This window comes from Gopherus evgoodei, chromosome 3 (genome assembly GCF_007399415.2).
Source record: "Gopherus evgoodei ecotype Sinaloan lineage chromosome 3, rGopEvg1_v1.p, whole genome shotgun sequence".
Lineage (NCBI taxonomy): Eukaryota > Metazoa > Chordata > Testudines > Testudinidae > Gopherus > Gopherus evgoodei.
The window spans coordinates 166,669,993-166,692,502 of NC_044324.1; the positions used below are offsets into that span (position 1 = coordinate 166,669,993).

The following is a 22,510-nucleotide window of genomic DNA, read 5'->3' on the forward strand; positions in this document are numbered from 1 at the left end:
CTGCTTAAATGCTTTGCTGGACCTAGGGCCAGGGGGTAAAGTCCCATTGAAATCAGTGGGGCTTAAGCACATGCTGTAAGTTAACCACAAGGTTAAGTGCTCTGCTGAATAGGATGGATTGCGGAATCTGTGTCTCAGTTCGTTCTACCTGATAATTAGCTATTGCCTTCTCTTGTGGTGCAGGTTATTTTTCTAGTTAAGTAAAATGGCTTTTGCCTGTTTGGAGATGAGTGTGAAAGAAAAGAGAGCCAAAATATTCAGACTCTTTATTGTGCTTGATTAACTGATAACCAGTTTCTTTATCAAACTCACCATGGCCTTAGTTCTCAGTGAGGATGATCTCCTTTCATGTGTTTAGTAGGCATTTCACTTCCAAATAATGGAGTCATAAGAATATTTCTGCATGCACACCACACAACTTTCTGGCAGGTATGATGTTACAGATTTTTGCATCCATGAGCCCACTGAAATCAGCACAAACATTTGAATAAATACATACCATGTTGATCGCTGTAGTCAGGATTCAACTACAGTTGTCACACGATAGTATCAGATACTATCTGAAAGTATGAGATACAGCAGTTGTTGCTGCTATTTTGATATCTGATACTCTTGTGTAGGAACTATGGATACATTTAGTCTTTGGAGAAATAGCAGTTACACATACATAACTGAGAGCAGAATTTGGCCCATTGCATGGCTGTTTAATGTCCAGTCTCCTGTCATGTGACAAAACTCATATTCGGGGGAAATGGTGGTGCTGCCACCCTAAAGGTTTTATTGGCTGGAATTTGAGATGGCTGCATTATTTATGAATAGTGAAACCCTGAATGAATTATACAGCTCATCCAGACTTGGGCCAATGCAACCTTTATATACTATGTCATGCACTCATATATTTTGTTTATGCCATGTATACAGCAATACTATGTAAAGAATTTTAAAAAATGAATTGGTGCTATTTTTCATAACACTCTCTCGCTGAAAAACCAGGTGCCAAAGTATCACAAGTCCAAATGTAACAGGCTTTTAAGGAGAGATCTGTTTATGAAATAAAAAATTAAGATCACCAAAATATATGTATCGCCAAAATGTTAATAGTTCAGTCTGTCTTGGTTTAATTTTTTTTTTAGGCTGGTAATGGAATTGGTGCTGAACCAAACAATATCTTGGATATGAACACAGAGTATCGGGGGCTGGCTTGGAGGTAAGTCGTTAATAAAGGAAATGAGGAAATATATTTTGTTTCTCATGAAAAAGTTCTTTTTTTCCCCCCACTTGTCAAAAACTGGTGGAAAAACTCATTTGTTGGGTTTGGCATTTCTTTTGAAAAATTGGTTTTTGTCATAAATGTAATTTTTGTTTTTTAAAGAAATTCAGCAATACATTTTCAACCAACTCCAGTTGCTAGCTTTTTGACTTCTCATACACAGAGGGTTTCACACGCTGGATTGATTTATATGAATGGGTAGGTAAATAGATCTCTCTCGCCAAAAGCCAGTGAAAAATCACCGGAGCAAGCAAATCACAGCTGCTGTCATTCAAGAGGGCTGCTCACAAGGTTTGCTCTTTCTAAGCTTTTGTTAACAAAGAAAACAAAAGGTTCCATATAAAAACCACTTATTTGCTGCTGCTCTTTGTCTGGAGATCTTCCCTCCACTCCTCACAGGCCAGATTTCCTGGTACAAGTCAGCTGTGCTCAGTGCAAGACCAGAGAAGAGGCCAAGGAAGCTTTGTATTGTGCTGCCCCCGTTACAAGTTAGACCATCCAAGTGCCCCTGGTCACAAGGAGTCATTCTAGCAGCAGAGAACCACCAGGACATAAGAATGTTCCAGCCTTTCTTCTCCCTGGATATGTTTGTGCCATGTAGAAATGAATCGGAGCCACTACAGCAGCTATCTGTCACTCAAGGAGTCCTCAATGCAGGGAGAATCCATAGGGGGCTGGTTGAATTGGCTTTGGTGTTGCTTTGTTCTGCTGGAATGAGGTTGGTCCTTCCACCATGTAAGACTGTAACTCTTGCTACCATGAATAGTCCCATTGTGCTGTAGTGTTTGCAGGATCAGGCTTCTAGGTAGAACCGCTCAATGGAAAACAGTCCATATATAAATATGAGATACATATACCAAACCCTTTCCTTTCCTGTGTCCCTACAGACACCTTGGATTGTTACATCCAAATGAATTTTAATGGTCACGTTTATTTTTCACTATTTAAATTGTCTGCTTCACTCAGCAGCTTGGATAAAGACATTAGTCTAGCCAATTTCACATAACATATTCTCATGTACCAGCCTAAAAATCCATAGCCCGGGGTAGACACTGCAGGGGAGGTTTAAATCCACCTGTGGCCTTTGATTTCTGGAGACCTGGGATGTTTAAATCCACCTGCAGTTTCTCCCTTCCCTGAAAAAGTGACTTAATTCTAACCAGGGCCGGCTTTAGGCCAATTCCACCAAATCCCCCGAACTGGGCCCCGCGCCTAAGAGGGCCCTGCGCCTAGTGAGAATCTCTTCCCTGGCTAGAGGTGCCTTTTTAATTTTTACTAACCTGGTAGCGCTCCGGGTCTTCAGCAGCACTTCGGCGATGGGTCCTTTGCTTGCTCTGGGTCTTCGGCAGTGGGTCCTTCAGAGCCGCCAAAGATCTGGAGCAAGTGAAGGACCCACCACCAAAGACTCAGAGTACCACCCGGTGAGTACAAGCCCCATGTGGTTTTTTACATTTTTTTTTTTTATATAGTCATCCCTGCCGGGGCCCGTCGAAACTGTTGGAATTGGGCCCCACACTTCCTAAAGCCGGCCCTGATTCTAACCACCCTCCCAGCAGCCAGGTGCTCCTGCATTCCCACAACTAATGACCTGACCTCTCATTCTCAGCTGCAAAACCCACACATGAACCCTTCTGACAGCATCAGTGCTGCCAAAAATCTCACTCAAGCCCTTAAACAAGCACTTAGATCTGGATCCTTCCACCCAGCTGTGAAACACCTCTAGTTTCCAAGTGTCACGGATCCTTCCTATCCTCCATGCAAGGACAGGAAATCTGTCTCAGGAACTTGTCATCTATCGCCTTATTGTCTGAGCAGTGCTAAAAGATTAATGACTTAGTCTTTGTTTCTCTTTCCAATTGCAGTATTGGAGGGGATGCTTCGTTAAAGAATGTAACAACCCTGCCTAGTAAGTAGAAGCTTTGCTGTTGCCAAGATTCAAGGGAGAGAATGGACTGATTGGTACACCATGACTATGATGTGGGCAGCAAACTCACCGTGAACTTCTCTTAACATTTTCAAATCTCTATTGGGGTAATTCACAAGACTGGACATTCGTGGAAATGGCCCATATTTTCATTGATCCTCTGGGCTGCCTCATCAGTGAAGCTACAAGGAGGCTGCAAAAAAGCCTCAGTGAATATTAATTTGATTTTTTTAAAATAAGCTTGCTGTGACTGTTTTTGTGCCCTGTTTGTGTTAGCTTTCTGCAAATGCTCTAGCAAGTCCCTTTCCAGACAGGAATGTTTGCCAAGACTGGATATTTTAAGTGAATATTGCTGAATATTTGCGTGGCTACACTGCTGGGAATTGTGAAACTTTCCTGTCAATCAACTTCACAACTATTCTCAAAACTCAGATTGGTAGTTTGGCACCTGCTACATCTGGCTGTGAAGTTTCAGCACATTTTTTTGAATTACACTTTATATTAAGGTTTCATTTATAAAGGGCTAATCCATGTTATAAGCATAGGACAGACCTTTGTAGTAAGTATATAATAGATGGTTATAAGCACATCAGTAGGAGTCCTAGAAAGTTATAAACCATGGTTATAAATCATGTATTGATTTATGGCACATTAAAATTGATTAATCATTTATTAAAACTTTTTATTATTCCCTTTAAAGTTACTTATTTAAAATTAAGCCATTTATTAATCCTTTATAAACAATTGATAAATGGAACCCTTAATATAATTGTGGCTTTCTTTGTTTTGACTAACAACACATTCTCTGCCCTCACAGACACAAGGGTGTTTGTGGTGGTTTTTATTTTTTTTATTTTTGAGCAACAGTACTAGGATATTGAACAGAGAGGGGCTGTGAATAACTTACTGCCTTGCATGTAAGCATTTAATACACAGGTCTGTGATCAGCGCGTGATGTTGCATAGCTGTAAAGATATGCACAATAGAACTTCCCAGCTAAGAGAAGCCTCTCTCAGCTCCTTCCAGACCAGCCAGGCCAAGGGCCCTTCTGGCTCCCTGACAGAATGGCTGCCTGCTGACCAGAGGGTTTCTCATTCAAGCTTTAACCATGGTAATGTGCAGGATGGTCACATACAATGTGCCTGTACATGCTCTGTCCACCTCCCCCCATGATTGCACTTGGTGTCAGTGGGATTGCACCAGGTCTGAGTCAGGAGACAACTTGAGCCAGTGCATTCCCCAGCTGCCTGACAATGTACACTAAGTGATTACGCCTCTGGCATCACTTGGCTGACGCAGCAGTGCCCAGTATTCTGCTTCCCATTGGTTGGGCACAGCAAGGTAAGTGGAGAACAAGCAGCAGTCGTCTCCTAACACAAACCAAGAATCAAGGGAGGGCATGGTGTATACTAGTTTTCTCCCCTCTGTGATGAGCAAGTGGGGTCACTCCCTTCTCATTATCCTCTTCCTTCTTCAGATATCCTTCGGGAGTTCAACCTTAACCTCACGGGTTACTCGACTGGCACAGGGGGAGCAAGCGAGCCGAATGCCTTTCTCAATCAGGCAGTTCCTGGAGCAGTGGCTGAGTAAGATGATTTCCCCCTCCCTTCTTTGGAATGCAGGGATGTGGCTGCTTCATATAACTTCCTTTGATGTGTCTCGTGCTGTTATAACGTGCGCTTAATAGCGAGCAAAACCAGTCTGGCAGGTACTTCAAGTTGGAGCCTGGCTCATGCTCCAGAGTTTCTGCTGTATTGAACATAAACTGAATGGCTCACTTGATTTTCGTAAGAAAGCCATGTGATATAATGAAGCATGTGACAGGACCTCTTGGATCACAACAATGGTAAGCACACCAGTAGAAATACCTTGTCCCAAAAGAGAGCTTCATTGTACGATGAAAGAAGCAGTACAGCTGGGAATACAGATTGGAGGGACGAGTGGGTTAGTGTATTAGCCTTTGACTTCTCGAGACCTGGGATCACCATTTACTAGCAAAAGTGAGTGTGGTGACCCTACCTTAGTCCACAGGTGGAGTTGCACAGTTCAGCACATTGTCCATAAAAGCAAGTCAGGGCATCAGCTCTCCTTGGGACACAGCTTTGCTTGAAAAGCCATTAAAGGCCTGAACTGTTGTCTAGTCTTCATATGTGCCCCAGGAGCAAGAAAGTGCAGAAATTGTTTGGTCTTGTATAAGTTAAACGCTGGGGCGCGAAGGGCTTTTAGGAAATGTTCTGTGTGGGGTAGAAAGTGAAAGTGTGTTGAATTTGCAATGAGCAGCCAGAGAAAATGCATGAAATCTTCCATGATTAAAGCCTCAAACATTTGGAAGGGTCGGGAGGAGTGGTGAAGAGAGACAGCAAAAATACCAAGCAACCAATCAGGCTGCTAGAGGTTTGTGAAGAGATGAGGACAGGTGACAGCCAGGCACAGGCTCTAGGCCAGTTTTAGACCTGGTGTAAGTGGCTGCAATTACTTCGATTTCAATGTAGTAGCAGCCTCATGCAGTTTGAATATGTCCCTTTGCCTTCCGCCCTACTTGGGAGAAGCAGTCTCATGGAAGGTGGCTGCGTACTTAATCCCTGGTATTATCCTTTCTAGGAAGAAAATCCAAGTTTACATCTTAGAAGTCTCAACTTCTGACGGGGAGATGATGGGGCAGGATGGGAGGTTTAATTGTGTATTTAAATAATTAAGCAGCTGGCCACAGACTTGGGCACAACCACCGTTTGGGCAGGATTTCTGGCTGATTGTGCTTGTATTTGACTTTGGTGATTGGTAGAGCTAAAAAGACTCTTGTTTCAGGCTTTCTCTCTTATTTAAAAAAAAATATCCTCTGTTTCCCCAGCAGCTCCACTGGGCAGCTAAATCTGGAAACCAAGAGAGCTCCTACACTTGCTCTCTCCCTAAGTGATGACTGCTAAGGTTTTATCAGTGATCAAGATATCGTTTTAATGTTTCAGGAGTGATTTCTCCTGCAGGTTGAAAGAATGATTTCTGACTCACCCTAATATTCACTGACAAAATGGCAGTCATTGGCTAGATACTATGAAACATCTCCTTCTGCCCCGTAGCCCTGCAAAAGGAGGGATTTTCATTCTATAATCAATTCATTTTTATTTCCAAATTAAGTGACTCCATGTGTGAACAGGAAACTCCTGCAGGGTTTAGGGATCTAATATCCTGGGCTGATCTTACAGCATAAAAATCAGATAGCAATTAAATCATCTGTCCCTACTTTATTTGATACAAAAGGTACATCAGGTTGGCTGATTACCACAGGGGATTGGAAACAGGATAACAGAGTCTTTCAGTTCTAGGTCACCAGTATGAATACAGGTCAGTAGCAATCACCTCTTTTCCATCAGATGTCTGTCTGGTAGCCCATTTGAATTGAGCATCATGATATGTCAGTCTAGGCCCTAGGGGACAGTTGTCCACATGACAAAGGCCATCAGTACAGCTGGTACTAATTGGACCCTTATGGGCAGTCTCAACTGGGATGCCAAGAGTACCAGAGTGATGGAATCTGAGCTACCTTTTCCTCTCTGGATGTGCAGTCCCTTTAGTTCATGGCTGAGACCAAACTGTCGAAGCCTGCACTGCCAGTGAAGTAACTGTGGGGTGGATGAATAAAGAACTTAATTTTCCAGGGCTCTCAAGCCAGAACCTTTCAGGGAACATACTCTGGACCTTTAGATAAGTGAAAAACTATTTGCAACTGATGTTAATGACCACCTCTAGCTTCCTGTGAAATTCAAGATAGGGGCAAATCTGAGTAAGCAACAGAGACTGCTTCATTTGGAAGTTGAATTTGCAGCTAAGTATCTGACCCAAATTCAGATCTGGTACAAGAGGGTGCAACTTAATAGTCACTGAAGACTAGATGATCACAATGGTCCCTTCTGACCTTAAAGTCTATGAGTCTATGCAGACAGTTGAGCTGCATACTCTTACACCAGGTGTGAGTTAGGTCCATAGTGTAAAATCAGATACTAAAGTGGAGAAACTGAACAGGTACTAAGTACTTCCCATGTACTTATACTTAGGGCCGGCTTTAGGCCAATTCCACCAATTCCCCCGAATCGGGCCCCGCACCCAGTGAGAATCCCTTCCCTGGCTAGAGGTGCCTTTTCAATTTTTACTCACCTGGCGGCGCTTCCGGTCTCCAGCAGCACTTCGGCAGCGGGTCCTTCACTTGCTCTGGGTCTTCGGAGGCACTTTGGTGGCGAGTCCTTCAGTACCGCCAAAGATCTGGAATGAGTGAAGGACCCACCGCCGAAGTGCCGCTGAAGACTCAGAGCACTGCCCGGTGAATACAAGCCCCTTGTGTTTTTTCACAGATGTTTGTTGTTGTTGTTTTGGTTTGGGTTTTTTTTTTAATTATCCCTGTCGAGGCCCCGTCGAAACTGTTCGAATTGGGTCCCGCACTTCCTAAAGCCGGCCCTGCTTATACTGCAAAATGCAACTCTTGTACAAATCCCGAGAAACAGGTGAGGTCTTGTACACTTGCTGGGTCACTAGTGTGAGGAGGTGAACTTCTCCTCTTTCCACCTGCCACACCAAAGGACCTGTATTGGGCAGAGATAGGAAGTTTTGCTGCTCAGCTTTCCCAGCAATATTTTACTTTTATAAATGTTCAGCAGGGGATGAAGAAAACAATGCTCACAGACTCCTTCTGATTCCCCAACTGCCCAGCCTCGCCCCGCCCACCAGTCCTTGCCCTTTCCCACCATCTCCTCATGTGGAAGGCCTATGACAGTGAGGGAAAGCAGCACATGAGTTTGTTTTCTGTGTAAATAGACACTTTGGTAATGTCCCTGAACTCTCATTGGCACCCTTAGTAGAGTTCATTTCTATCACACTTTATTTATAGCTTTATCTGAGGAGATAAGTTTTTCTTCATATAGTTCACTGATTTCATGGCATTGGACATAAAGAGGATGGAATAGTTTCTCCTCGTTCAAATATGTGGCTCTGTATTTGTAATGCTGCTAAGAGTTCATTCTTTGAGCCAAAGAGATTTCTCTTCCTGTCATCCAGAGGTAAAAAGATGGCCTGTAAATGAGAGCTAAGGCCAAGAGTTTCAAAATTGAATTATTTGGTGTGCCTCAGTTTTTGGGTGCCCATCTTGAGCCTGCTTTCCAGAGGTGCTGAGCCATCTGCTGATATCCAGTGCAGTGATGGGCACTCATCAGTTCTGAAAATCAGGCTCAAAGTTTTCTCAGGCTGAGTGGCTAAAAATCAGTGGCCACTTCTGAAAAGGCTGGTTTTAATGAACTTGTTGGATATGTGTAGGCTTGGAGAGAATAGATTTTTATCAGTAAATGCCAGTACACATTGATTTCACTGCACAAGCACAAACCAATGATAACATTTCTATTGATAATTGAAATTTCCGTTCGATAAAGTACAAAAAAAATGTTGCTTGATAACTTATTAGTGTTTGATTTAAGATATTTACTTTGTACATTTTGATGTGATGGTGTTTTAAATTTATAAAATTTTAATTTTTAATCATCATCTACTGTCTTTAATTATTGTCTGCCCTGCCATTGCCTGATTTTTATTCCCCCTATAATCTCCTGTAGCCGGGAAAATTTAAATAGATAAACATAAAAAAAAAGCTTAAACCCCATAATTTTGCACAACCGTGAAAATTTAAATGGATAAAAATAGAAAAAACGCTTAAAAATAAACATTAATATTGTCTGTTGAAATTATAAAAAAAAAATTGAATTCTGACATGCCTAGATATGTGGAAAGGGAGATACCTTCTTAGGTGCTTATCAGGCAAAAGCAATTAAGCATGTGCTTGACTCTAAGCACATTCTGTAGTCCATCCCTATTCAGCCAAAACACTTAAGTATACACTTAACATAAGAGACATGCTTAAGCGCTTTGCTGAACTGAAGCCTTAGAGGACATCTCAAATTTTACTTGAAAAATGAAACTAAAAGTTTAAGAACAAGAATGGGAGTCATGGAAGAGGGGGAATAAATGAAGTAATGAGTTAATACACCTCCCCCACCTCCAGCCCATCTCTGAAAATCTAGATTTAAATGTGGCCTAGACCTGAGTGTGGAAGTACCGGTAGGACATTTTCTGAAGCAGTGATCTTGTCACATCTTATCAGCTAGGCTGGGTCAATGCTTGAAAGGTAGAGCTCCATGGGAAACCCAAACTGCTGCAGAAGGGACATTGGTGATTCATTAGGTGGTGGTTTCCCCTTTCTGTCAACCTTGAATCCTATCTTAATGTTGGGGTGGGCAGGCGGGCGGTGCTGTGTGAATGAAAGTGCCATCTTCCCGAATGAAATGTAAAAGGGAGTTCCTGACTCCTGACCACTTGTGGTTGGTTGATGGGACTACATCAAGCTCACACTATGGAACGGTTAGTCTGCAGTAGCAGCATCCACATGTTCCGATAGTGCATGGCAAGCTAGTGCACTGCAGATTTACACCACTGCTAGCCATGCACTAACTTGCTGTGTAGACAAACCCTTAGTGAGAGCTATGTGTCAGATTGCAGGAAGAGGGGAAATACCTCTTGCTACTATGATCTATGCCATAAGGCAAAGGAAAGCAAAGTTCCGATTACTATGTAAATCATATGTGTGTCAGGCTCATTAGTATCAGCAGATGTACGTCATGAAATGATGTACAGTCAGTAAAGTATTTCTAGCAAGGGCCCAGAGGGAGGTGCAGCTCATTCCAAAACCATGAAGCTGCTGCAAGGCCAAAGTTTTCCATTCAGATTCTGTGCATATTAGAGGCTCAATGTGAGGATAGAGCAGCTAAATGAGGTCCAGCAGTTTAGTGTAGGTAACCTAGAATCCATAGCAAAGCTTTTTATAGATCTAGCCTGGCTATTACAAGGCTGTCTTGTTAGCCCCCTCCTGAGTGGCCTGCATACTTGCTTCAGTTTTCATCAGGGCTGAAAAAGCTTTGGAACCATTGCTTTGCACCTAATAGACTGTGAAGTGCTGACTTTGAGCTGTGATCCTGGAAACATCAGAGGTTTGTTTCAATAGTTACTGTGCACATTTCCTTAGAGTCAATGTAGGTTTGGAAATATTCAGTGCATGCACAAATGTTAATGCAGGGGATTTTTCAGAGCCTTGGGTTTGGCGTTCCCTTGCAATTTTAGTATATAAGAAATAAACTGATCCAACAATTCTAAAGATGCTGTCAGCTGACAAGGAGTTTGCTGCACCTAGCATCCAAAAATCTGTAAAAAAAATTTTCTCAGCTACTCTCTAGGGAGTCAAACAAGCTGAAGGAAGGATAGTCTTGAGGTTAAAACACTGGACAGGACTGAGATTTGGATTCAAATCCTTTCTGACACAGACTTCCCATGTGAATCTGGACAAGTTACTTAGTGTCTGTGTCTCGGTTCCCCATCTATAAAATGGGAGAATGCTACCTCACAGGAATAGTGTGAGGATACATTCCCTCATGAGTTTGAGATGCCCCAGGGCCATATAGGTACCTAGATAAATATCCTTCGTATGGATGCTGGTCTCACCTAAGGCTCACTAATTGTCCTTCTCCACAGGAAATTACCAGACCAAGTAAGAGCCCTGGTGAGACTAATGAAAAGTGATCCGGTGAGTTGACTGGAATGCAGCATGTTTAATCTCACAGCATGAAAAGGAATAGATATTGCTTCATGGGACAGATCTGCCTCCAAAGATACCCAGTGTGCTCATCAGTTTGGAACATAATTAACTTACACTTTTTTTTCTTTATACAGAGAATTGATTTCAACACTGACTGGAAGATCATCACTGTGTTAATTGGAGCTAACGATCTGTGCAACTACTGCAAAGACCCTGTAAGTAGCAGGACTGAGAAGCTGGCATGGCAGCAAGGCTGATTGGTGTGGATGTAAAAACACCAGTGTAAGGAAAGCCAACCTCTGCGTCCCATGAAATCCAAGGTTGCAGGTAGGGGAAAGGAAGTCCCTGAGTTATGAGGGTCACCCAATATGCCAGACAAAGCTGAATTTTGTAGAGTACTGTGGGGTCTTTGTGAAATGATAGATACTCTGCTGGCAGTGCCTAGTTTTAAACAGAGTTAGCAGCCCCAGACTAAGATTGTTGTGGTCTCTGCTTGCTTGCTGTGGGATAGGAACCAGCCATTATGTGGGGGGTGGGGGGAGGGGGGGAGAGAGAGAGAGAGAGAGAGAGAGAAGCCTGTCTTTCTTGACCATGACTCGGGCATGGGGAGAGAGAGAGAGGGCAGGATTCTTCCCTCTCTGCTCTGGTGGTATAAAGGGGCTGGAAAAGCCCCACAGCTAACCAGGGAAGAATTGTCCTGGTTCAGCACTGTGTCAGGCCACCACAAGTAGTCCAACACCGCTCACCTCACCTCCCTCCACAAGTCCTGGCACAGGGTGGTGGTACCGTGGAGGCAGGAGGGAGCATGCCGGAAGTCTCTGTAATGGTCAATGCTACAGAGATTTTATGCTGCTTCAGACTGTGGCTGCCAGAAGGAGAGTGCGGGACCTCTCATGCCCCTCACACCTAGTTCTAAACTCGGCTCTGAATCTAGGTGTTGTCTCTTTTGTACACAATCCTTTTCACTACCATTAGCACACTGAGGGTGCAACAGAGTGGGGGGATCCTTCAGCTAAATAGGCCTAGCCAAGCTCCTGTGCTGCTGCCAGATGTTTATGGCTGGTGTGTCCTTGCCTGCTAATGATGTCAATGGATAGCAGTAGAATGACACACTGGAAACATTTGTGCCTCTGTTTTATCAGTTTTTGACTGACCCCATTCGAACACACTTACCACTTGATTCTTTCCCTCAGCCAGAGATGAGGGGCCCATTGGAGATTGACTCAACAGCTACAGCTCAACAGGGAGCTCTAGAAAAGCCAAGGTTGTCCTCAGCTTATCTACATTTGAGGATGGAGTAATGGTATAATTGAGCCACTTGGTTTCTGGAAGGGAGCAAGAACAGACCACAGCCTAGAATGATGGAAGAAAGGGGATGGGAATGAATGCCCAGTGCAATATCTTTTTGTTGTCTCAAGCTATTTGTGAGCCATCATTGGCAGTAACTCCTGCTTCTCTTCTTTTTTGATGAGAATTACTATTCAGCTGTAAATTTCACCAGCCACATTCAAGAAGCCCTCGACATTCTGCATGCAGAAGTAAGTAGTTTTAGTAACTCTTTGGTCAGCATTGCTTGTTCCTTCCCCAGTTCTAGTAGCTGTGGGGTAGCCAAGGGGTGACCCTTGAACCAAATGTATCCCAATGAGTTCAATTATGCAGGCTACACTGCCTTCATCTCTAATGCTGAGAGATGGCCTGACAAATGAGACACTGACATACAATCCAGGGCAGGAGGAAGGAGGGTTCAGTCAAGTGAGATGGAGAGGAAAGATCAACAATTGGGCAGGACTGGTTGAGTAGTTAACCAGGGCAGGAGGGGGAGCTGCACTTGTGCTCTGTGCTTTAAAATAAAGGCATTGCAATTTGCATAACCAACTCCTGCCAAGCAAAGCTCTGACTTTCCTTTCAGGTTCCCAGGGCTCTGGTCAATCTAGTTGAAGTAATGGACCTCCTCCCCTTGAGGCAGATGTTTCTGGATAACCAAGTACAGTGCCCCACACATCTCACTGAGTAAGCAGCTTTCACCTACTCTGGCATCCGCAGTAACTCTCAGTGGGAGAAAAGACAAAATTCGATTCCCTACTTCTCTATGGAGAAAACCCTGGGAGGGTTCAGGTTCCATACTGTAGGGCTGCCCTGGGGAGAGTTTGGGTAATAATAGATATGCCTCCCTGGACAAGGGTTATGTTACAGAGGGTAGGGCTCCTTGGGCAAGGGTCGGAATAATAATGGGTAGAGCTCCCTTAGTGATGGTTAGGGTATTAATGGGTAGGGTTCCCCTGGCTACAGCTAGGGTTCAAGAGGATAGGCCTCCCTGTGCTAATGTTAAGGTTCCAGAAGGTAGGGCTCCCAGGTATAGGGTTAGCATCTCATAAAGGAGGATGAGGGTTAGCATACATACATCTACCCAACTTGGAATTGCAAGTCCCAGCTGCAGTGTAGACATACCCTTACATGCCCAAAAGTAATGGGACATAGGGTGACATAGTGCAGTGCAGATCACCTTGAAATACTTAGAGGTAGCCAAACTGCAATGTGAGCTGCACCACTCATGTAGGGCAAAGGGGCAGATAAAACTGTGGCTTGAGATTGTGCAAGATGGTAGCACTCTTATAGAAAGGGTAGTATACAGACATCCAGCACTGCTCCCCGGTGGTGTGGATGCTGAATGGCTATGGATGAGTGTCTCTTGCATCTACACTCTTTGCTCTTGTGCTGTATGCTTTTCTTACTTCTGTAACCTCTTCTGCAGAGATCTGTGTAGTTGTGTTCTCCCAGTGACAGAAGGGTCACAAGAGCTAGTGATGGTGATGGAAGCTACCAGAGCCTACCAGGTACATCTACCAGGATGATTGCAGTGGCTTTGCCTACAACTGAGGCAGGGCAGAGGGTTTTCCAGCAATCAGCCTGTTTCAATTTATAACAACATATACAAAAAGTGCCCATCTATTATTCTGGGTGCCTTTGTTATTATTAAAAATATCAGTGTGGCAAAATCAGCAGGAAAACTATCCCAAACACAAACCCATAAGTGGGCCTTTCCTCACCCAACCTCCATCCCTCATAAACAATCACTCCATCATGCTTCAACCTCTTCAGCCACTAGGGAAAAAAGATGGGTTTTGCCATGTGCCCTGAAGGTCTATGATCCCTGACTGTGTCAGCCCAAGGGTGGAAGTGCAGCTACATGCCCTACACACAATTTAAGAGTGACAAAGTGGTTGGTGGGTTGATGATGGTCTTTTTTGTCTCTTACAGAACAGCACTCGGAAGCTAGTGGAGTCTGGCAGGTATGACACCCAGGAGAATTTCACGGTGGTACTGCAGCCTTTCTTCCGAAATACCAAGATTCCTCTTCTTCAGGTATGGCCATAGGTCACTCTCCGTAGTTAGGTTAGATGCAGGCACTCACCTACCCATCTGGAGTATATGAAAGTATCAGGGTTTGCCAGGTACTCTTGAAGTTCCCATATGAATATAATTTGGTTTGTGTATATTGTTGGAATTTCTTGTTTCAAGTTCCCAATACTTGGATTTACATAATTTAGTTTTATATTGATTACTGCTTTAACCTTTGAGAAATGATTTAAAGATTATGTGTAAAGATATATCTACACACACTTATTCAGCAAAGGCAGGTGTTAGCTAAAAGTACAGTTATCGTTATACTCTTATATAGTGTTTTTATTCAGTAGATTTCAAAGCACTTTGCAAAGGACATCAGTATCATTATCCCCATTTAATGATGGGGAAACTGTTTAATCAAGCTGCGTAGAGAGCCCTGGCAGTTATGTTAGAGCCCTTAAAGCTGTCTGGCAATGACCCTCACTGTTAACTAACAGCATTGTCATCTCTTTCTGACCCATGATCTTACTCTTCTGTGCCTGTGCAGAGAGAGGGATCTACATAGCAATCAGTCCAAAATGTAGTCTTAGGCAATCAGCCCTTTCCCCCCATCTTTGGCAGTAGGAGGGGGCTCCAGGGCCTGTATGGTGAGTGAAGCAAGCTAGTAAATCTAAGAACTGACACAACTTTTTTCTGAAACTTGAAAACCATTCAATGTTTTTTTTTCACCCACATCTGCACTTCCTGATTTCAGATGGAACTGGAAGCAGATGTAGTCAAATTCCAAACAGGAGAAGCTGTGGTATTATAGGGCCAGAGGGAACCAGAAAATGCCAGAAATAACTGGTGACAAGTTGCAAACATTCTGCTTCTTCTCCTAACAAACGTTTTCTGAGATTGCAAAATTGGGCTGAAAAATCTCTCAAAATTATAGGCTTTGATTTCTATTCAGGTCAGCCTTTGTGAAAAGCCCTTCCTATGGGGTTGGACACTGCCTAGAAACTTGGAAATGAAAAATAATAGACTCAATTTGTTTCTGAAAAATGTTTAGACCTCAAAAATGATTTTCTCCCAGTTTTGCAAAAAAACAACAACCCCAAAACAGATGTTTTTCCATATTATATCCAAACTTGAAATGTGCCTGACTCAAAATCCTGGCTACAAACTTGGTGGAAGATCAGATACAGATCCAAAACTTGGCAGCGGGTCCTTACTTCTCTAATGAGCCAACCCAGAGCGCTTGAGCAAAACATCCTCAAACCTTGAGGAAGTTCAGTTCTGGATCTAAACTCTGTGGCCTTACTCCATCTAATCCAAACTCTTTTTTTCACCCCTAAAATCTCATGAGAAAACCAATATCTTAAAAACTTCCAAACCCAAACTGTTTCAGATATTACAAAATCAGTTATAAACTGGAGTTCTTCTCTGAAAGGTGACTGTGTGGGTGTACTCACTTGTATCTGCTAACTTCAGTGACAAACAACTCTTACTGCTTTTTATTCCTGTTAGCCCTGCAGAACTGACACCGCTGCAAAAGAGGGAGCTACAAGAGAAGGAATTTTTTCTTCTGTTTCTTCTTGTGTATCATCAGTGGACTTTTATACTAACTTCCACCAAACTATATCTGAGCAAACCCACTGAGGAGCACTGTGTGGTTTGTAGCACCCTTATTCCTGATGGTGATGCATGAGAAGGAAAAGGCTCACCTATACTGTCCTATCCCAGTTGAGTTTGTGGCTGTAGCACTGGAGATCCTAAAGAGAAAGACAAAACACAGAACACAAGAAGGCCATTTTTAGAGCCAGGCTAGAACAGCACATTAAACATCTGAACTTTAGGGTGCTTATCCTTTTGGGGTTGGCCCATTGCTAGTACTTGGTGACCCTGACTGGTAGTACCCCACTTCATCTCCGCAGATGCCAGTAGGCCTTCCACATGGGAGTGTATATAATGGGAATGCCATACAGCTACTACCTCTGCTCCAACTTCAGTGAACCAAAGAAATAAACTTATCAAACTTCTTGCACTCAGGTGTCTTTGCACTTTCCTTTTTAGGATGGACGTGCAGATATGTCCTTCCTTGCACCAGACTGTTTCCATCTGAGTCAGAAATCCCAGTCTCAGCTCTCCAGGACTCTCTGGAACACCATGGTAGGGATGGCATGGACTTGTATATCAGGCTCATCAACCAGAACTGATTCAAAGTATCTGTAAAATCGTGTCTTGTGTGTAATAGTTGTTACATTGGGGGAATGGGTATCTCAGGCCACTGTTGATGGGACCCAGACCATTCATATTGAGGTCACCGATTCAAATCCAGCCCAGATCAGTGTTAATTTAAAGGTCTCTTCCATTTGTTGGCTGGCTGAGTGGTGAACTGAGTTTGGTGAGTCTCAGTTCACATCCTTTTGGACAGGTGTCCACATCAACAAGAATGAAATCCCATGGAATGCACTAACTGGCAGTCTCCATGAAAGAGAAGTTGAAGACTGCATGGGCCATGGAGACTGACTGACTTACCTTCTCACCTTCCAGGTTTGGGCTGAGGCACATTTGTGTGGCAGTGTAAGTGCTGCTTGTACTGCTGGAGCCTCTGCTGTACCTGTTCTGTGGAGAAACAGAGGACTGTAGTCTCCCTGGCTGTTAACCCAGAACCTTTCACCTATTCTAAAAGCACTTTTTAAAAGGAGTGTAGTCAGGGAGGATGCCCAATTTTTATCCAGGAACCTCTGCAGTGATGCTCAGTTTTCCTTTTACTCACTGGCACTGTGACAAGAAATAGAAGATTTATCCTCGCTGCCTGTCACACTTCGTGGTTGATGCCACGTTTCAACAGACATAAAATTAGACAAGAGGCCTTAGCCCTGGTATTCTGGTCAAATTCCAATACAGCTACTTCTGCCTCCCTAAATTCCCTCAGCAATATAGTATGCATCTTTACTTCCTGTTCTAAACTACTGCCTAGTGTTACTGTGCTCTGTAACACAGCTGCCATGTTCCTCCAAAGAAATGGCTGCATTTCAATCACAGGCAAATCCAGAGTTATGCAATTATTCAATTCAGTTAAATTTGTAAAGCACCTTTGGATTCTTTGGGTTTAAAATTGCTATAGAAATGTAAGATGAGAGGAGACAGCTACAAAACTAATCCTCCCCCTTTTTATCCCAGCTTCTGCCTGTAGGGGAGAAAACGGACTTCTTTGACCCCAAGGCTAACATTACCCTGAGTTGCCCAACTCCGGTAAATACCGTACCATTACGGAAGCAAGGGGTTGGAGTGGGTGGGTTCATGCCCTTTTCTTGGCAAGGATCCAGTATTTTTGGAACAAGTCTGCTAAAATTCTGCTTCTCTGTTAACTGTATGTGAATATTTCCCTACACAATAGCTGCTTCAGGTGTTTCTGGGCCTTATACCTTCTTACAAAAACTGATAACATGGATGATGTGTATTTAGATCTTTGGCCAGATTTTTTAAGATATTTAGGTGCCTAAAGATACAGATAAGCACTTAGTGAGATTTTCAAAGGGATTCAGAATGGATTTTCCCTTTGAACTCATTGGCAATTAGGTGCCTAGATGTTTTTGGAAATCCCAATAGGCACCAATTTGCATCTTTAAATGCCTAAATGCCTTTAAAAATCTGGCCCCTAGTGGCTAATACTGAAGAGGCTGCATGTATACTGTACGTGTGTATGTAGTTTCCCCCATTGGGCGTATGGATCTACGGAGTTTCATGTTTCCATCAACCTCCTGCACATGCATTTGTCATTGCATACCAACTCAGCAGTTTCGTCTTTTGACAATGGGCAGCTGCTTCTCTCCCTTTCCCCAGCCTTTTTCTGAATTTCTTCTTAAAAATTTGTGATGCATAAATTCTACTCTGTTGTGAGTTTCAGAACATCAGTGCATTCATGGAGTTTTGAGCTGCTATATGACAATAGATGGAGATTCTACTCTTTTCTTCCCTCCTTGCCCTGTACAGCAATCACTCATCTATGAATTTCTAATGTGTCCACCACCATCATCTGTGTTTGTCTCTCTCTCACCTACCTTCATTACATGAGTTTGAGCCTCCAGCCACTATGTAGTAGTAAAATCCCTATAAAGAAATCACTGGCATAGCTGATTTTTTGGAACATAACAAGAACTGCTGTAACAGATCAGACCATCTGTCCACCTGGTCCAGTATCACACTTTGGGGCATGACCTATAGCTGATGCGTTAGGTGAAGGTGAAAATAACAAATTTGGACGGTTGTGCAATAAGCCAGGATTTGGGGAATTCTTTTCTGGCCTCTGAAGAGATGAGTTTATGCCCTGGAGCATTCAAATTGGTGATTACCTTTATCTTACCAAGAATAGCTATAAATGCTGTGAGTCAAAACTTATCCATTCCTTTTTTAAAGCCACTTCCACATTTTATCTTCACCCCCTGTGACACTTTCTCAGGATATCCAGGATTGAGTCACCTTGTAATACCCCTGCCTCAGTGAGTGAGACACTTGTTGGTGCTTAACTGGGTGTCAGCTCTTTAACACCACCAGTCTGTGGTGTCAGTCTCCTTGGGGCTCTGCTAACCCTTACTTTGCATGGCAGATTAACCATAGGTGCACCCCAATCCCTGAGCCCCTTTGAAGCAGTCCCCTGCAGTGTGAGCTACTGGACATGTGCAGAAATTACCAGGTACGCTGTCGCCAAAGAACAGTGCATGCACCAGTTTGTTTGTTTTAACTGAGGATCAACTCCAATATAGCAGCACAGCCTGAGATATGTTTATAGTGAAAATAATCATATGTTTATTATCCAAGGCTAAGATTTAAGGGGTAGTGAGTAAGGATAACAATGGAAACAGAAATGGTCACATATCAAACAAAAAGTAAGTAACTCTAAGAAGTGTGTTATGAACAGGCTTAACCCCTCATCATCTAAAGTTGCTTTAGGTGAGAGAAACAATCTCCCAGCATCTCCAACCAACATGTCTGGGATCCCTCTCTCATGAATGCAAAAAGCACTGTCCTGTTTGCTTCCTCTCTGAAAGATAACAAAATATCTCCTTGCATTTTTTTTATATTCTTCAAAACTCATTTTTGGGCTCCAGAGACAGGACAACCTCTGTTGGTTTAGTCCCCTGTGTCTTCTCATCCCCTTGTTGACATCATATGTAAATTGAGCTCATATTATGTTGGCTTACAACGCTTAATTTACAGAGATAGGATGTGTTTTCACCTGTCTATCTCCTCTCTGGAAGAAACATGTTTTTCTCTTTGGTTGGTGATGGACTTTAAACATATTTTCCATACATATACACAATTACTTAAATATCCTCTCTACATACATGATGCAATGATTGAGGATCATGACTGAGGATCATGACATAAGCTTTTATTAGAGACCTCACGTTATTCTATATGGCTAAATACAATGAAAGCAGTGTGCTAGGGGTGGTGAGTGCCTGGCACGCTAACAGTTGCTGTTACAGAACAGCAAACCCTTGGCCAGCTGGCATCGATGGGCTTCTGTGTCACACCCCTTAGGCAGCGGGCTCCACAGACACACTATAGACTGTGGGAGGTACTTCCTTTTTATCAGGTCCAAGTTTACTTGGTATTAATTTAATAAGGCATCCAGTTACTCTCCTCTTGCGGAAGAGTGAAAATGAATGTTGGATTTGTTTTTCCCTACATCTCTCACAATCTGATATTCAAAACGCCCTGGAAACTTTGTTGCCTTGCCCTGTTGCTGTCCTTTCTGGACCTATTTTGTGGATAAACAGGGTTTTGAAATGAGTCTTTAACGTGGCAAGTCGGTGGCACTTTGTGGAAGCCGTGGGTACGCACTCACAGTGGTACTTTCCCCACTGAGACAGCACTGTTGTGAAGGTTTCCCAGTTGCGGGACAGCAGCTAAGTTACACTAGAGGCTATTTTGGGGGAGTTCCACCTGTCATTTAGTGTATCTGTTATTACATAAAATGTCTTCAGATTCTCATGTTCTCATGCTCCATGTATTCTGTCCCTTTGCTTCTCTAACTCAACACAGCAGATGTTGTGTATGTGTGACTGGTCTCTATAGCCTGGCACATATGACAAAGGTCTATAGCAAACCATTTATAAGCATAATGGGTTAATTTAAAGGATGAAAGTCTGCAAGTGGTGGTGGTGGGATTTCTGATCAAACTACACACAATTCTGATTTAAACCATTTGGAATAACTCTGCTCTTTCAGTGGGAAAGTCTCTTTGACCCTGTGCCTTCAGGTTCCGGGTTCTGTATTACAAGCTTAGGGACAATCATGCTATGCTCATTAGGGAGAAGCAAGCCTCCCGATGGGGTCTTTAATCTATGAGAGTCCATGTTTCCTGAGGGGGATGTTAGGTACCAAGACCACAACACAAATTATACAGCCACTGTGGAAAAAGGGTGAGCTGTGCATGCCAGGCTCCTCCCGACTGAGGCAGGCAGAGCTGCCCAGGCTTCTCCACTGCCTATATTAGAGTGGATTACAGATGCAAACAGCCCTGACCACTCTTTGAAGGGATCTGATGGGTGGGCTGGACCAAAGTCCTCAGATCTGAATATCCCTAAATTTTAGGGGAGAGTGTTTGTTTCAAAATCCAGACCCACACTTTGTAGCTCAGGCCATCTCTAGATATATTATCTTTTGGCAGCAGAAATCCTCATCTCATTTGCTGTCTTCTGTGCCGTTGTTTGCTGCCTGATCTGTATTTCTCTCCCTTTCTCACCTCACTCATCAGCACAAACCCTTCCTGGGAACATACAGGAACAGCAACTACACACCTCTGGAACCTACTAACAAGCCAATTCAGGTAATTGCCTGTATCGCTTACTGTATATTACACATACACACTTGGATGCAAAATTGCTCCTGTCTAGTGGGTGTTTTCACGTCATTTGGAATTTGTAAACGGTAATTTCTTACTAGGCTTTGAACATACAAATCTCCTTCTATGTCAATGGGTATTTAAATGCTTTTTTTTCAAGTGTTTTTTGCAAACACAGTTGTACCAGCCAGTGCAGACTGGGAATAACTTTACTAAAACTAAAACTGTTTTCAGGGGTATGTCTTCACTACCCACCGGATCAGCGGGTAGCGATCGATCCAGCAGGGATCGATTTACCACGTCTCGTCTAGACGCGATAAATCGACCCCCGAGCTCTCTCCTGTCAACTCCTGTATTCTGCTGCCAGGAGATGCGCAGGCAGAGTCGACAGGGGAGTGGCAGCAGTCAACTGACCGTGGTGAAGACACCACGGTAAGTCGATCTAAGTACTTCGACTTCAGCTACGTGAATAACATAGCTGAAATTGCATAACTTAGATCAACCTCCCCCCCCAGTGTAGACCAGGGCTAAGTCATGACAGTAACAAATCCAGTCAAAGGACACTACTGGAAGTCAGCTGCTCCAGATATACACAGTATTGGCAAGAGAACTTAGGACCTGTCAGCCCCAAAAATGCAGGCCTGGGTCAGTTGTTTTAAAGGAGGATTTATAGCCTCATCAGGCATCCACCCACTAGAGGCAACGTATTTCCATGCACTTGGGCAGCTCTATCCAATAGAGGGAAGTGGTGATAACAGTATGTTACATGAACTTGCAATATGTCTCCAATTAACATCTACTCGCTCTTAAATTAAGGCTTTACATTCCACCATAGCAGAGAAACTACAGCAGAGGAGTTAACATGACCAGTACAGAGCTAATTCCGGGTAGGAACTGGAGAAATGAGCTGGGAACCTGTGCTTGCCAGGTGGCTGGAGGAGGTGTGGATGCCTCCTAAGATAGCTCTGCAGTTCTGTCGGTGTGAGTATGGCTGGGGAAGATGATTGTCCAAAGCAATGGTCTGAGTGGCTAGTTAGGCCTTCTTAATGAGGTCACTGCTGTTGTCTAGCTCCAAGTAATGCCCAGCTGGGACCTAATTTCCAAACAAAATAGTGTGAATCACTGCATCCATTATGGATTATAAATAAGGCTAAAATTTTGTCATAAGTATTTTTAATAAAAGTTATGGACAAGTTGCGGGGCAATAAATAAAAATTCATGGCCCCTGACCTGTTCATGACTTTTACTATAAACACCTGTGACTAAATATTAGCTGCTCTGGGGGCCCCGGAGGCTGATGGCTGTCCTGTGCTCCAGTGGCAGGGACTGACAGCCCCTGGCCCCTGCTGCCCTGAGGCTCCTGATCCCTGCTGCTCTGACTGCCTCTGGGGCAGTCCCTGTGACTGCTGGTGCTCTGGGACCACTACTCTGGGGCCACTCCTAGGATCACTGCTGCTTTGGCGGCCCCCAGGGCCAGCTGCACCAGCAGTGGCCCGTGTGGCTGGTCCCAGG

The 22,510-nt window shown here is 43.6% G+C and overlaps 1 protein-coding gene across 1 annotated transcript in view; it reads left to right on the forward strand.

The window, feature by feature from the left end:
* The window catches only part of PLB1 (phospholipase B1), a 123,186-nt gene that overhangs the window by 75,827 nt on the left and 24,849 nt on the right, over window positions 1–22,510 (forward strand). The window contains exons 33-44 of the mRNA XM_030554284.1: window positions 1,134–1,207; window positions 3,133–3,176; window positions 4,672–4,780; window positions 10,752–10,803; window positions 10,950–11,030; window positions 12,288–12,353; window positions 12,725–12,825; window positions 13,568–13,649; window positions 14,074–14,178; window positions 16,216–16,311; window positions 17,329–17,400; window positions 20,912–20,983. Of these exons, the coding sequence (XP_030410144.1) occupies window positions 1,134–1,207; window positions 3,133–3,176; window positions 4,672–4,780; window positions 10,752–10,803; window positions 10,950–11,030; window positions 12,288–12,353; window positions 12,725–12,825; window positions 13,568–13,649; window positions 14,074–14,178; window positions 16,216–16,311; window positions 17,329–17,400; window positions 20,912–20,983 (954 nt within the window). The remainder of the gene's footprint in view (window positions 1–1,133; window positions 1,208–3,132; window positions 3,177–4,671; window positions 4,781–10,751; window positions 10,804–10,949; window positions 11,031–12,287; window positions 12,354–12,724; window positions 12,826–13,567; window positions 13,650–14,073; window positions 14,179–16,215; window positions 16,312–17,328; window positions 17,401–20,911; window positions 20,984–22,510) is intronic.